We start from the raw sequence: 14,222 nt of genomic DNA, 5'->3' as shown, positions 1-14,222 counted from the left end.
TTGGGATAATAATATATAATAATTTGGGAATTAAAATGAAATTACATATCATTACAAGACAGACTTTTAAAATAGACCAAGGTTATCCTCACTATTCAACTGTCTCGTTTATTTTCACAAATAAGATAAAATGATATCAGATAAATTGAGATAAATATTGAAAGTTGAATAAAATATTATTAGAATATATTATTTTTATTTTAAGATTTAAAAAAGTTGAATTATTTATTTTATTTTATTTTATATAAAAATTTAAAAAAATTATAATAATTAGATAAGATAAAAAATTTTGTGAAAGTGATGGAGTCAGACCTGTCATATCTTCCAAGAAAATAAGAAACGAAAGGAAAGAAAACTTAGGCGTGTTAAAAATGTGTATCACAGCTCATCCCCAAGATTTTAAGAACCGAAACTTCCTACTCCTTTCTTGCCTTTCGAGTTCCCTGTGTCTCTCTTTACATAATACATCCATCATGCCAATTAGAAAAAACGTTGAAACCCAATTAGTGCTGGAATTTCATAATATTAAAAACGAAAAAGCTGGGGAAACAGTCTAACCCACACCAAATGAGGACACAAGCGTTATCAATACTAGCAATTTTTGTTATTTTTCTCGCCCATGTTTCGATTGCTGCTTCAGATCGAGCCCAAGAAACCTTCTTACAATGTCTTTCCGACCATTCTCAATCCTCTCTATCGATCACTTCTGTCACCTATTTCCCCAACAACTCTTCATACACAGATGTCTTGCAGTCCTATATTCGAAACCTCAGATTCATGTCTCCTGCAACCCCAAAACCACTGCTCATCGTAACCCCCACCCATGTTTCTCACATCCAAGCATCGATAATCTGTTCAAAAATCCATGGACTCGAAGTCAGGATCCGTAGTGGTGGCCACGATTATGATGGCCTTTCGTATGTATCAGATTCCCCGTTCATTATCATTGACATGTTCAATCTAAGATCCATATCTGTCGACATGAAAGATGGAAGCGCTTGGGTGGAGTCCGGGGCAACACTCGGAGAGCTGTACTATAGAATAGCTGAGAAGAGCAAGATCCATGGCTTCCCGGCCGGAGTTTGCCCCACAGTTGCGGCTGGAGGCCATTTCAGTGGAGGTGGTTACGGCAACATGATGAGAAAGTACGGCCTGTCGGTGGATAATGTCGTTGATGCAAAAGTTGTCGATGCTAAGGGTAGAGTTTTGGATAGAGAATCTATGGGGGAAGATCTTTTCTGGGCCATTAGAGGAGGAGGTGGAGCCAGCTTCGGGGTCATACTTTCCTGGAAAATCAAGCTGGTTGGCGTCCCAGAAATTGTCACGGTCTTTAGAGTTGAGAAAACCTTGGAACAAGGTGCTACCGAGATTGTTCATCAATGGCAACATGTTGCTGACAAGATTGATGAAGATCTCTTTATCAGAGTGGTGGTGCTACCTGTGAATAGAAAGCAATATCAGACAATAAAAGCTAAATTGGTGGCTTTGTATCTTGGAAATTCAGAAGATCTCATTTCTGTTATGGATCAAAGTTTCCCTGAATTGGGTATACAAAGCCAGGACTGCATCGAAATGAACTGGATTGAATCGGTGCTCTTCTGGTCTAACTACAGAAACGGTACATCCCTGGATGTTCTGCTTGAGCGACAACCTCAATCGGAAAAGTTCTTGAAGAAGAAATCAGACTATGTCCAAAACCCCATTTCAAAAAAGGGTCTTGAAAGCATATGGAAGAAAATGATGGATTTAAAGAAGCCAGTACTAACATTCAATCCCTATGGGGGAAAAATGAGTGAAATTTCTGAGTTTGAAACGCCATTTCCACACAGAGCAGGGAACATGTACAAAATCCAATACTCAGTGAACTGGAAAGAGGAAGGTGTGGAGGCATCAAAGCAAAACTTGGATCGAATAAGAGGGCTTTATGATTATATGACACCTTTTGTTTCAAAGTCACCAAGGGGATCATATCTGAATTATAGAGATGTTGATTTGGGTACCAATGGGGTTGGGAATTCAAGCTACTCAGAAGCTAGTGCTTGGGGGACCAAGTATTTTAAGGGAAATTTCGACAGGTTAGTACAAGTGAAGACTTTGGTAGATCCAGATAACTTCTTTCGATATGAACAAAGCATCCCTTCTTGCACCATGGACAAGTGTACAGGTAGGATAAAGCAATTGCTTTGAACACCGTACCTCTGATGATCAGTAATCAGTATAGGAAAGATGCAAAAAATTGTGATGTAAACAAGTACATATTTATTGACATTTCAAACTGAAAAATCCATAGTAATGCTCCTTTTGATATTTCTAGTATTGCTGAATTGCCAAAGTTTCTTTTAGCAATCTGTTGGAGGCATTAGGCTCTTAATGGTTTTAGTTGATTTTCTTTTAGCAACAGTTTCTCTTGGTTTTGAGGTTTGTTTTTATAACCCAATGCTTTGAACACCTCTAAAAAAATGTTTCTTTTGTTTGGGAGTAGAAGAAACCCAACGCTGAAGCTGATCTGTTAATGGGGATACTGGTTAGATATTTTTATAGGCAATTCTCATGTCAATTGTACAGAATATTTTCGTGGCTGATCATTGCTTCAAAGCAAAGAAAACTATTTTCCAGAAATTCATATTATTCTCATATTTATTGTGGGTGATAATGGAAGCTAGAAATGTGTAGATTTGGTCTGTGTCTGCTCATGGCGTGGAATGTCTTTCACAAAAACTAATTTTTAGCGAAACAAATGCACAGGACAGTGTTAAAAATCATTAGAGTGATATTATAAATAACTTTTTTATAAGCATCTACACCATATACTATTTATTATTTACATGACATAATTTGATTTAAAAAATAAATTTTAAAATTTGAATAACTCTATTATAAATCAGTTAGTTTGAAATAGATCAATCATTGGCTCTGATACATATATCAAATCACATTATTTTGAGCCTTGATTTTCGTAAAATTTATTTATAAATTTAAAATAAATCTACAATAAGATGAGATTAAATTATTTCTGTATCCAAACGAGCCCGTCTCTTTCTCACTTGAGTCTCCCGAATCAATTAGAACTGAATTCATGTAGTATTTAGCTTAATAAATAACTTGCATGATTATTTTTTAAATTAATCGAAATTTTATTCTTGAATATCAGATATTAATAAAATAAATAAATAACTTGCATAAAATATTGTTAAAGAGATTGCAATCATTATACAGTAGAATAAATATAGATAGAAATCACTGTTAGGAGCAACCATTTTACACACATGATGTGGTATCATCTAGACCACATATCTCTCGAGTCTAAAATAAAAAAGTAGAGAATTAAAAGTAATCATATAGTGAATGTAAAGTGTGCACTGCTACAATAACTTCTCTCTAACATTACTCAAATTTAAAAGTCTTGAAAGAGTAATTAGTCAATGGCAGTATTGGTATGCATGTGGTTTTAACGGGTAATTCCAAAAAATAAAAATAAAAAACAGTCAATTATGTCGCCAATTAAAAAATTAAATAAAGAATTATGTCGCCAATTAAAAAAGTCGTACTTCTCGAAGCAGTTGCCCGTGTTGTCTACTTTGGACTTATGGTTACTACTATGAGAGCAAACAACACTGTAAATTAAACAACTTTAGGCCAAACCTTTCTACAATCATACCAACCTCTCAACTTGGAGGCTCTTAACAAAACCCAAAAGCGAAAATCTCCATGCACTTTTGTCAAATACAAGGTACGGAATTTACCCTGAATTTCCAACTAAAATTTCTAAAAAGAAAATGATTAGAGCGCCGTGATTTGCTGTCAAAACAACTTGGGTTTTCTGAACAGGAACAACCTCAGACCTATACCAATTAGCATTGTCTCTATATAAAGACAATGAAGTTTTCAAGCTTGAAACTCAAAAACAGTTTGGTTCCTAAGAGAAAGAGAAACTAAAAGATATTTCAGTTACCGATGAGAAAATCGGGCTGTTCTACCTTTCTTTCTGTGCCTTCCATGATTCCTCTGTTTCTTGTTCTTATTCTTCTCTCTGCCTCATGGGCAGCCGCAGACTCGGTGTATGCTACGTTTGTTCACTGTCTGTCTAAGCAAACAAACAAACCCAACCAAGTTTCCCAAATGGTTTATGCTCAAACCAACGCTTCCTACACATCTGTGCTCCGAGCCTACATCAGAAACTCCCGCCTCAACACCTCCTCTACCCGAAAACCTGTGATCATTGTGACCCCAACGCAAGAATCCCATGTCCAGGCCGCCGTGATTTGCTCAAAGAGCATTGGCCTTCAGATCAGAACCCGAAGCGGCGGCCATGACTACGAGGGCATCTCTTACATCTCCGATGTGCCGTTTCTACTCCTCGATATGTTTAATCTCCGATCCATAAATATCGACCTTAAGGAACAAACAGCTTGGGTTGGAGCCGGCGCCACGCTCGGAGAGCTTTATTATAGAATCTGGGAGAAGAGCAAAGTGCACGGCTTCCCAGCCGGTGCTTGTCCCACCGTTGGCGTTGGTGGGCACATTAGCGGCGGAGGGTATGGTAACATGCTGCGTAAATATGGGCTGTCGGTGGATCATGTAATCGACGCCAGGATTGTCGACGCTAAGGGTAGGATTCTTGACAAGGCTTCAATGGGGGAAGATCTGTTTTGGGCAATCAGAGGAGGAGGAGGAGCAAGCTTTGGAGTGATACTTTCGTACAAGCTTAATTTGGTTCCTGTTCCAGAAACGGTCACAATTTTCCGGGTTGAGAGGACATTGGAAGAGAACGCGACCGACATTGTTTACAAGTGGCAGCAGGTTGCCACCACAACCGATGACAACCTTTTCATGAGGTTGCTCTTACAGCCTGTGCGTTCCAAATTGAATAAGGGGGAGATGACTATTAGAGCTTCGATCATAACCTTGTTTCTTGGAAACGCTGAGCAACTTGTTTCATTGTTGGGTAAAGAGTTTCCTGAATTGGGTTTGAAGAAGGAAAATGTCACGGAAACAAGTTGGATTGAATCTGTCGTTTGGTGGGCTAACTCCGACATTGGGACGCCCCCAGATGTCCTGCTCGACCGAAATCCCGACTCTGCAGATTTCTTGAGGAGAAAGTCAGATTATGTGCAGAAGCCGATTTCCAAAGATGGGTTGAATTGGCTATGGAAGAAGATGATTAAGAGTGGAAAAACAGGTTTGGTTTTCAACCCGTATGGTGGGAAAATGAGTGAAATTCCTGCTTCTGCTACGCCTTTTCCACATCGTGCTGGAAATTTGTTTAAGATCCAGTACTCCCTAAGTTGGGAAGAGGAGGGAGTTGTGGCAGACAAGAATCACACTACTCAGATAAGGACGCTTTTCAGTTACATGACTCGATTTGTTTCCAAGAACCCAAGAAGTGCATATCTGAACTATAGGGACCTTGACATTGGTGTCAATCGCAATAATAAGAATAGCTATGGAGAAGGGAAGGTTTATGGTGTCAAATACTTCAACGACAACTTTAACAGGTTGGTGAAGGTTAAGACTGCAGTAGATCCTGATAACTTCTTCAGGAACGAGCAGAGCATCCCAGTTCTTCCAAGTAAGGCATAGGATTTAATAGTCACACAGATTAGTTGCTGTATGATTGGCATTGTTAGCATAATTCAGATGAATTGAATTCCGTTGCTCTGTGGAGTGATTGGTTTAGTTAGAATCTGAAATCTCTCTTTGTAACGGTCAGCTAGTTTTATCTTTATCTTTATCTTTCTTTCTTTTGTTTCTGAGGCATGATTGGAATCGATCTCTGTTAGTTCTGGAATCAGTTGGAAAATAAAACCCTTGCGTGATAGACGGAAGTCTGCCTTGACTGAAGAATGACTTGACCATAATAATCAAGTTGCTCTCACTTTTTCTTTTCTTCTTATTGGTTCCTCGTGAAGATTTTAGTTGTTTGGAAGCTTCACAGGTCTTTGACTGGCTTTATTCCTTACTACACGGTTAAGCAACGAGCAGTGCCTCCTTTCAATTTATTTCCTGCTATCAAGTTTCATTGTCACGTGCATTTTCTGATGTCTCTTGACTTCTACTTACTCCATCTCATTGGATTCACATGCAATGGTTATGGACCCTCCTCAAAATAAGCACAAGACAGATTATGTTCTTCTCATCGGTACAGCTATAGAAGTGTCTGAACTCTGTCTTCTGCCAAACCCTGTTCCTAATTTCCTATCAATGAAGATGGTGTTCATTTTGTTGTTTCTATTTGCAATGAAGGCACAATGTAGCCATCTCAAGCTTGTCAGGTATTATTGCTCCATCTAGGAAAGGCTTCTTTGTACATGAGCTATACTAAGGTCATATCATTAAAATTATTTGTATAACCACAAGTTTTTAATGAGAATATAATTTTTTCGAACTGCAAAACTGCCTGATAACTACTCAGGGTTGTGGTTTCTCATTAGCCGTTTAGAGCTGGTTTCTTGTTAAGAAAGCAGAGAAAGACTGTAGTGCTTATAAAATATCCCTTTCCCCTTCTATTTAGTCTCTGCTTTAGTGATGTCCTCTCCTCTGCATCAGCCTCCCAATATGACTATACATCGGTTAATGCTGATTGCAGGATTCCACTCAGGCGTGAGCGGCTGGTCCACGTCCATCTTATCATCATGGAGATTAGTGGGAGCATCTATGTGGACAATGCTATTTGTAAACATCTTGAATATATGAACATAATATTCTGTTTCTCATAGTTAATTTTACTTTTACAACTTGATTGTTCGATTGCCAGAAAATAAGTAACCATATTGTTTGATTTTTTTTCCTTTCAAAGAAAATGCACGTGCATGGAAAAGGAAAAGGCTCGCAAGTGAAAGCATTTGAATGCCATCGGGGATGCTTATTTATATTTCTTTCCTTCCATAGATATTGCCATGCCATTTCAGATATGGTGTTCAATGAAGCTGCTTAAAGAATTCTAAGAAGAACAGATTTTCATATTGATTGAATGTGGGTATACACGTCTATATAAAGAGTTTACATGAGTACAATAACTGTTATTTGAATATTTGAATTATACAAGTGATAAGTGATAAGTGCTATCTCTCTGACTCATTAGATAAACTTAATCTTGAATCTTGAGCTGTTGTTGAGGTTGTTGCCGAGGTTCCAGGATGAGATTTATCTTCAATACGCCCCCTCAAGCTTAGCGGGAGTGAACATACAATGAGGTTGTTGCTGAGAAGTTGAAAACAAGCATGTGACAGGGGCTTGGTAAGAATGTTTGCAATTTGGTCTTTGATGGGCATAATTGAACTAAGAGTCTTTGTTGAGCTACAAGTCCTGAACGAAGTGAAAGTCGATCTCTATGTGTTTCGTGCGAGCATGGAATACGGGGTTGGATGAGAGGTATGTTGCACCAATATTATCACACCACAAAACAGGTGCAGTAGTGATTGGGAAGTAAAGTTCTCAAAGTAGTGATTGAATCCATTGAAGTTTAGCAGCAATGTTTGCTAATGATTTGTACTCAGCTTCAGTGTTGCTGGGAGCAACTATTTGTTGCTTTCTAGAGCACTAGGAAATGAGGTTGTTGCCGAGATAGATGCAGTAAGCACCAGTGGATCGTCGATCATCTGAGCTGCCAACCCAATCCGCATCAGAGAATGCTTGTAAGGAGAACTTGGAGGATTTGGAGAAGAAGAGACTAGTGGAAATAGTATGCTTCAAATACCTGAGGATTCTCTTAACGGCCTGCCAATGTGGAAGCAAAGGATTGTGCATCTATTGACACACACAATTCACTGAAAAGGATATGTCAGGCCAAGTAAATGAGAGGTATTGAAGGTCACCCACAATGCTGCAATAAAGGTTCGAGTCAGAAAATGGTTCACCAACATGTGCAGAAAGAGAGCAAGTGGATACCATTGGAGTTAGAGAAGGTTTAGCATGGTCCATCTTGCTACGACACACCAAATCAACTATATACTTGCATTGTGTGAGGAACAAACCATTCGTAGATTGAAGTGCTTCCAAGCCAAGGAAAAAGCTGAGTGTACCAAGATCCTTAACTGCAAAGTCAGCATGAAGCAGCTTAATGATTGAGTTAACAACAGTTGTGTTGAGCTAGTGAAGAGAATATCGTCTACATAATGAGAACATAGACTACCAACGATTTCTTCTTGAGAACATAATATCGTCAGCTTTTGAACCCACAAAGCCAAGTGCTTGATGTCGACTGCCCTAACTTGAGAACCAAGCTCGTGGGGCTTGCATGAGACCATATAATGCTTTATGAAGGTGGCAGACATGATGAGGCAACTAGGGAGGAGAAAAGCTAGGAGTCTGGGTCATATACACCTCTTCAGATAAAAGGCCATGGAGAAATGCATTCTGAATACCAATTTGTCGAAGGCACCAACCTGAGGATATGGCAATGGATAACACAATTCTAATGGTGGTTGGTTTAACAACTGAAGAGAATGTCTCAGAGTAGTCAAGACCTTGTTGTTGGTGATAACCATTGGCTACAAGTCTAGTCTTGTAGCGTTCTATAGAGCTGTCAGCACATCGCTTAATGCGAAAGACCCAACGACACCCAACGATATTTTTTTTGTGTTTCGGAGGAGTCAAAGACCAAGTGCCATTACGAAGTAAGGCATTGAATTCAGTGTTCATGGCTTCTCGCCACTATGGATATTTGACTGCTTCAGTAAAACAAATTGGCTCAGATGGGACATCAGTAGAAGCAGCCAATAAAGCACGGGGAAGGGGATAACGAATGGTACCATTGGTGGCATGTTTTGGCTTAAAAATGTTATTTTGTGATCTTGTGACCATTGTATGAACATGTTGATGGAGCAGCAAAGGAGGGAGCTGAAGTGTCAGACATTGTTGGCTGAGTTGCTGGCTAAATCTTCAACTGTAGTGGAGCACACCAGAGCAGACCCTGGTTGATGAGGTACACTAGGGACAGATATATCAGATTGTTGTAGTTGCGAGGTGTCCTGTACAAAGGTGCTAGTTGCTTCAAAACAAGGTAAGGGTGAGAGATTAGAGGGAAGAGAGGCAGTGGCTATAGAGGATGAGTTCATATTTGAAAGAGTAAGATAAGGAAATAGACGTTCATTAAAAAAAAATGCTTGGACACATAAACACAACCAGAGGAGACATCAAGACATTTATTATATCCACGATGACACGAACTGTATCCAATGAAAATGCAAGTTTTGGAACATATTCAAGCTTATGATTGTTGTATGGACGTAAGCAAGGCCAACATGCACAACCAAAAACACAGAAGAAGTTATATGGAGGTTTTTTATGGAACAACACTTCAAATGGAGAGTGATTGTTTAAGATAGGAGTGACTATATTGTTTATTATATAGCAGACAGTGGTAAATGCTTCTTCCCAAAATTGATGAGGCATAGAGGAATGGGCAAGGAGGGATAAGCCTATTTCAACAATATGTCAATGGTGGTGCTCAGCGGATCTATTTTTGTTGGTGGGTGTGTGGGCATGTAAGACGATGGATAATGCCATTTATTTGGCAAAATGATTGAAGCTGATGATATTCCCCACCCCAATCACTTTGAATAGATTTTATTTGTAAGTTGAACTAGCTTTAAATTGAAGGAAAATAGACATAACATCATATTTGAGTTTAATTGGAAATAACCAGATAAATTTACTGAAGTCATCAACGAAGCTTACATAATAACGACACCCAGAATGAGAGATAGTAGAGGAAGGCCCCCATACATAAGTGAAAATGAGATCTAAAGGCTTAGAGGACTTGGACGTAGACGTAACAAATGGTAAATTATGGCTCTTGTCCATTTGACATTCAAAGCATACAAGATCTCTTTTATTGGAAGACAAAGGTAGGTGAAAACGAAACACTACTTTGGACACAGTTAGATAGGCTGAATGACCAAGACACCGATGCCAATCTTTGAGAGAAACACGAGCACCGAGAAGACCCCAAGGAGAGAAGAGGAGTGAGAGGGTGGTTGCATGGAATAGAGACCGTTATGAAGTGGTTCACGATGAAGTACCATTTATGAAGAACAATCTTTGATGAGAAAATGATTGGCATGAAATTCAAAAAAGATATTGTTATCTTTAGCAAATTGTTGCACAGAAAGAAGATTTTTTGAGATGGCAGGAACATGTAAGATGTCATTGAGCAGAAAGTTTTTGTTGGAAGTAAGGAATTGAGAGGAACCAATGTGAGAGATAGCCAAACATGTGCCATTGCCAATCTGAATTTGATCTGTACCAGTGTACTCATATGTCCTGAGATTCAAGTTGCTGAGATCAGTAGTGAGATAGTGTGTTGCTCCTATGTCGGGATGCCATTCATTATCGGAACCTTGTTGGGGTGTGGCTAGCAAAGTTTAGGAAGGAGACTGGGAGGTGTTGTTAGTTTGATAGGAAACATCAAAACGATGGAAGCATTTTAAGGCTGTATGGCCAAGCTTCCCACACACTTGACATGTGGGATGAGAGCTTCCTATGGTTGAGTTTCTAGAAGAGGAACTTTGGCCTCTATAAGAGTTGCGCCCCTTGAATCGATGTTCGGAACTTGGAGAACGTTGACCACATGCCCTGTTGGAGTATTGCTGAAAAGCCATATTTGCTTAAGAGGTTTGCAAACTAACAAAATTATGTTGGCGCTCCAGAGAGAGAAGAGATGGTTGTAAAGCTCTTCAATACTCATAGGGTCGATGTGGGTGGTGACAGAGTATGAATAATACGCGCATGAAAATGAGTGTTGTTCATTCTCTCAAGGGCTAGCCAAACTTTACGAGAAGTGGTATATCCAATCATTTGGGCAAGAATTCCGTATGTCAAGGAAGACATGAGGATGCTGAGCAACACAAGTAGGCTAGTGTGTGGCTGCCATTAGTGTCAAGTATGGGAGAGGGAGATGGAGTGGAACCATCAAGATATCCAAATACTTTCTCGTCACGTAAAAATGGAACTATTTGAGCTTTCCAAAGTAGAAAATTGTCCTTGCCAATTTTGACAGTGATTGGTTGTGGGATGTTGATTAGGGGAAATATAGAATGGGTACGTTAAGATGCAAAGGAATCATTGTTAACAAAGGAAGACATAATGACATTGGTCGGATTGGCTCTTGATACCATAAAGAATTCTAAGAAGAACAGATTTTCATATTGATCGAATGTGGGTATACATGTCTATATACAGAGTTTATATGAGTACAATAACTATTATTGGAATATTTGAATTATTCAAGTGATAAGTATTATCTCTCTGACTCGTTAGATAAACTTAATCTTGAATCTTGAGTTGTTGTTGAGGTTGTTGCCGAGGTTCCAAGATGAGATTTATCTTCAATACTGCTTTCTGAAGCAACGAGTTAAAGAGTCTATGCCCCGACTACTTCAGGCACATACAATCCATAAAATACCACATATCCATGGCACTAAAACAGTAAGGTAATTTGCATTCAATAGCATAACCTGAATATTTAATAGAATGGCTTGTATAACCTACAGGCTATACGTTCCTCTAGGAATCTGGCTTCTAGGATAGTGTTCGGTGTTCCTATATAATCGAGAAATTGGAAAATCAAACTCGAAGCAAATAGACATACATAGTCACAAATGGGAAATTCAAGTCTGTTGCCGCATCTTTCTACACCACCAATATTTCCTCTCATTCTTCTTCTTCTCCATGTCTCTGTTTCATGGGCAGCCCCCGATCCAGTCTATACCTCCTTTTTTCAATGCTTCGCAGCCCAAACAAAGCAACCAAGCCTACTTTCCTAGATTGTTTATGCTCAAAACAATCCTTCCTACACATCAGTCCTACGTGCCTACATTCGCAATGCATGGTTCAACACCACGTCCACGTCAAAACCTGTCATCATGTGACCCCAACACAGGAATCCCACATCCAAGCCTCCGTGCTTTGCTCCAAGCAAAGTGGCATTCGTATCAAAATCCGTAGCGGTGGCTATGACTATGTGGGCGTCGCGTACGTCTCCCAAGAGCCATTTATCATCCTTGATATCATCCTCATACGTCTCTAAGACAAGTGACCCATGCGTGTGGGGGGGGGAAGAGAGAGAGAGAGAGAGAGAGAGAGTTGGGCCCATGGATGCCCCCGTCCTAATACCATGGGGGATTTGCCCCCAAGGCTGTCCACCAACTCCACCCACTGCCCATAGCAAGATATTAGAGAGCTTCCACACACACACACACAGAGATTGCGATCGCGACCAAACAGGACTTTAAAACATAAAGGGAAGAGAGAGAGAGAAAGAGATGAGGGGGGAAGGTTTTAAAACAAAACCGTACCCCTCTGTGTGAGAACGAGTGCCCCCGCCTGCCCCAGGCAAGGGTCGGACTAGGGGCAGGCCTGCTGGATACATAGGCCCAACGCCCACCCCAAGTTACTGTAGAGGAAAAAGTTATTTTCTTAGATATTCATTATGATTACTACTAAATACAATCCTAGCATGTATAAGTCATATATAGTTCCTTTGAAAAAGGTGAGGCCTACAATGAAAATGTGTACTTTTCATGTGGGTCCCAGGTGTACCCCACTTTTACACTTCTTTTCAAATGGACTACATGGGACTTATATATATATATATATATATATATATATATATATATATATCCTAGGATTGTACAAATCATTTGTCATTAGTTATTTGTTGCTTTTGAATGGACAGCCACTAGCTTGCTAAGGGTGTAAATGAGTCAAGTTCAAACGAGTAGTGGATGGTAAAGACTCATTCGTTTAATTCTTATTCGAACATGAGTCAAGCTCGTGCTTTTCATCGAGTCTAGATTTTGTGTTAGCGAATAACTCATTTAATATTCGAGAGAGTTTGAGCTTGTTCACGAGCTGGTTCATATAGATAGAATAGGTTAATTATATTTTACTTTATAACTTTATCTACAAGTTTTGACAAACAAATTTTGCCTTTTTGCTAATATCTTTATAAAGTTTATATATACATATATCAATTATTAGATTTATAATGATTCAAGTAACATGATTAGTATTAGGAACATGATTTCCTCTTATATCTTTAAATATTTTAAACATTCTCATTATAAATATAGAGATAATACTATAAAAATAATAATAAATACAAAGTTATTCAAGTTTCTAGGAACTTATACAAGTCGAGCCGAGTTTATACGAATTTTATAATTTAATAATTGATTATAATCTTATGTTTGTGGACAGGTCATTTAATAAACGAATCGAGCCGAATTCAAATTTGATGAAGTCGATCGATATTGAGTGGATTGTTGAGTAGTATTGTTTATCTATGGCTCTTATTTGTTCCAATGCCGTGTTTATCTACATATATTGTTTGAATTCCCATGGGATTTGGTATGGGATCAATATGGCATTGAATAAAAGTGTAACCAGTCCGGTCTGGTTTGATTTTGAACAAAATTTAGGACCGAACCGGTATGCACCGATTTGGCATTTTCAAAAATTGATTACACACTAGTTACCCTCCTAAACTGGTACCTCTGGTTTTATCAGTTTTGGTCCGATTCACTCCGGTTTTCCGATTTTAATAGTATTTGTATTAGGGCATAAAATGTAATTAATATACTAATATACATTATTAGTGTACTAATTAATTAAAGTAAAATGTAATTAATATACTAATGTATATTAATATTAATAATGTATTATGTATTTTTTTTTTTTTAAGAAATAGTCGAGGCCACATGTCCAAGAGTGGCCTCTACCCAAGATTATTAATAAAAACCCTCACTTAAGGCAGAAGAATATCTTAAAAACAAACCAAACCATCCAAAAATCAATTAAACAAAACCAACCACTAACTCCTATACAATCTGCCAGCAACAGCAACCAAACTAAAGCAAAAACAAGCCTATCTCACGTAAAACCAACCAGGTCACAGAAAAATGCAAATGTAATACCCCAATTATTCTCCAATACTCAGCAGCCCTAAATAGTCCAATCTCGGCAATCCCCTCGTTGGACGAGGCAATTCATATGAGTTCCTATATGTACAATTGATACCCTCCTTCCCCAATCTTGCCAAAAAATCTACCACTTTATTTCCTTCGCAAAACTGATGAGTTACCCTGTATTCAAAAATCTATTTAACTTCCTTGAGGTCCTCCCAATAGTCTCATAAATACCACACTGTACAAAAACATTTTTCCAACCATCGCACTACTAATAGAGAGTCACATTCTATATGCACCTTTTGTAAACCAAGC

The 14,222-nt window shown here is 38.6% G+C and overlaps 2 protein-coding genes across 5 annotated transcripts; both read left to right on the top strand.

Moving 5' to 3' along the window:
* The first annotated feature begins 398 nt into the window (after positions 1-398).
* On the top strand, positions 399-2,298 carry LOC121265302 (berberine bridge enzyme-like 8). The gene has a single exon (XM_041168875.1). It carries the CDS (start codon positions 568-570, stop codon positions 2,185-2,187), a length of 1,620 nt encoding a protein of 539 aa, XP_041024809.1. The 5' UTR covers positions 399-567; the 3' UTR covers positions 2,188-2,298.
* Positions 2,299-3,698: 1,400 nt separating this feature from the next.
* LOC121264323 (berberine bridge enzyme-like 21) lies at positions 3,699-11,633 on the top strand. Of its 4 annotated transcripts, none has more exons than XM_041167453.1 (4): positions 3,699-5,569; positions 6,909-6,931; positions 11,338-11,427; positions 11,493-11,621. In XM_041167453.1, exons 1-4 carry the CDS (start codon positions 3,955-3,957, stop codon positions 11,547-11,549), a joined length of 1,785 nt encoding a protein of 594 aa, XP_041023387.1. In that variant the 5' UTR covers positions 3,699-3,954; the 3' UTR covers positions 11,550-11,621. The 4 variants fall into 4 exon arrangements, with proteins under 4 accessions (XP_041023387.1, XP_041023388.1, XP_041023390.1 ...); XM_041167454.1 differs by having other exon boundaries at positions 3,700-5,569; positions 11,338-11,432; positions 11,493-11,633; XM_041167456.1 differs by lacking the exons at positions 11,338-11,427; positions 11,493-11,621 and adding an exon at positions 6,587-6,656 and having other exon boundaries at positions 3,703-5,569.
* Positions 11,634-14,222: the final 2,589 nt, after the last annotated feature.

The sequence above is a fragment of the Juglans microcarpa x Juglans regia genome, chromosome 5D, assembly GCF_004785595.1.
Source record: "Juglans microcarpa x Juglans regia isolate MS1-56 chromosome 5D, Jm3101_v1.0, whole genome shotgun sequence".
In the NCBI taxonomy this organism is placed as follows: domain Eukaryota; kingdom Viridiplantae; phylum Streptophyta; class Magnoliopsida; order Fagales; family Juglandaceae; genus Juglans; species Juglans microcarpa x Juglans regia.
Note: the sequence above shows the minus strand (reverse complement) of the source record. Positions and strands in the feature narration are given on the sequence as shown.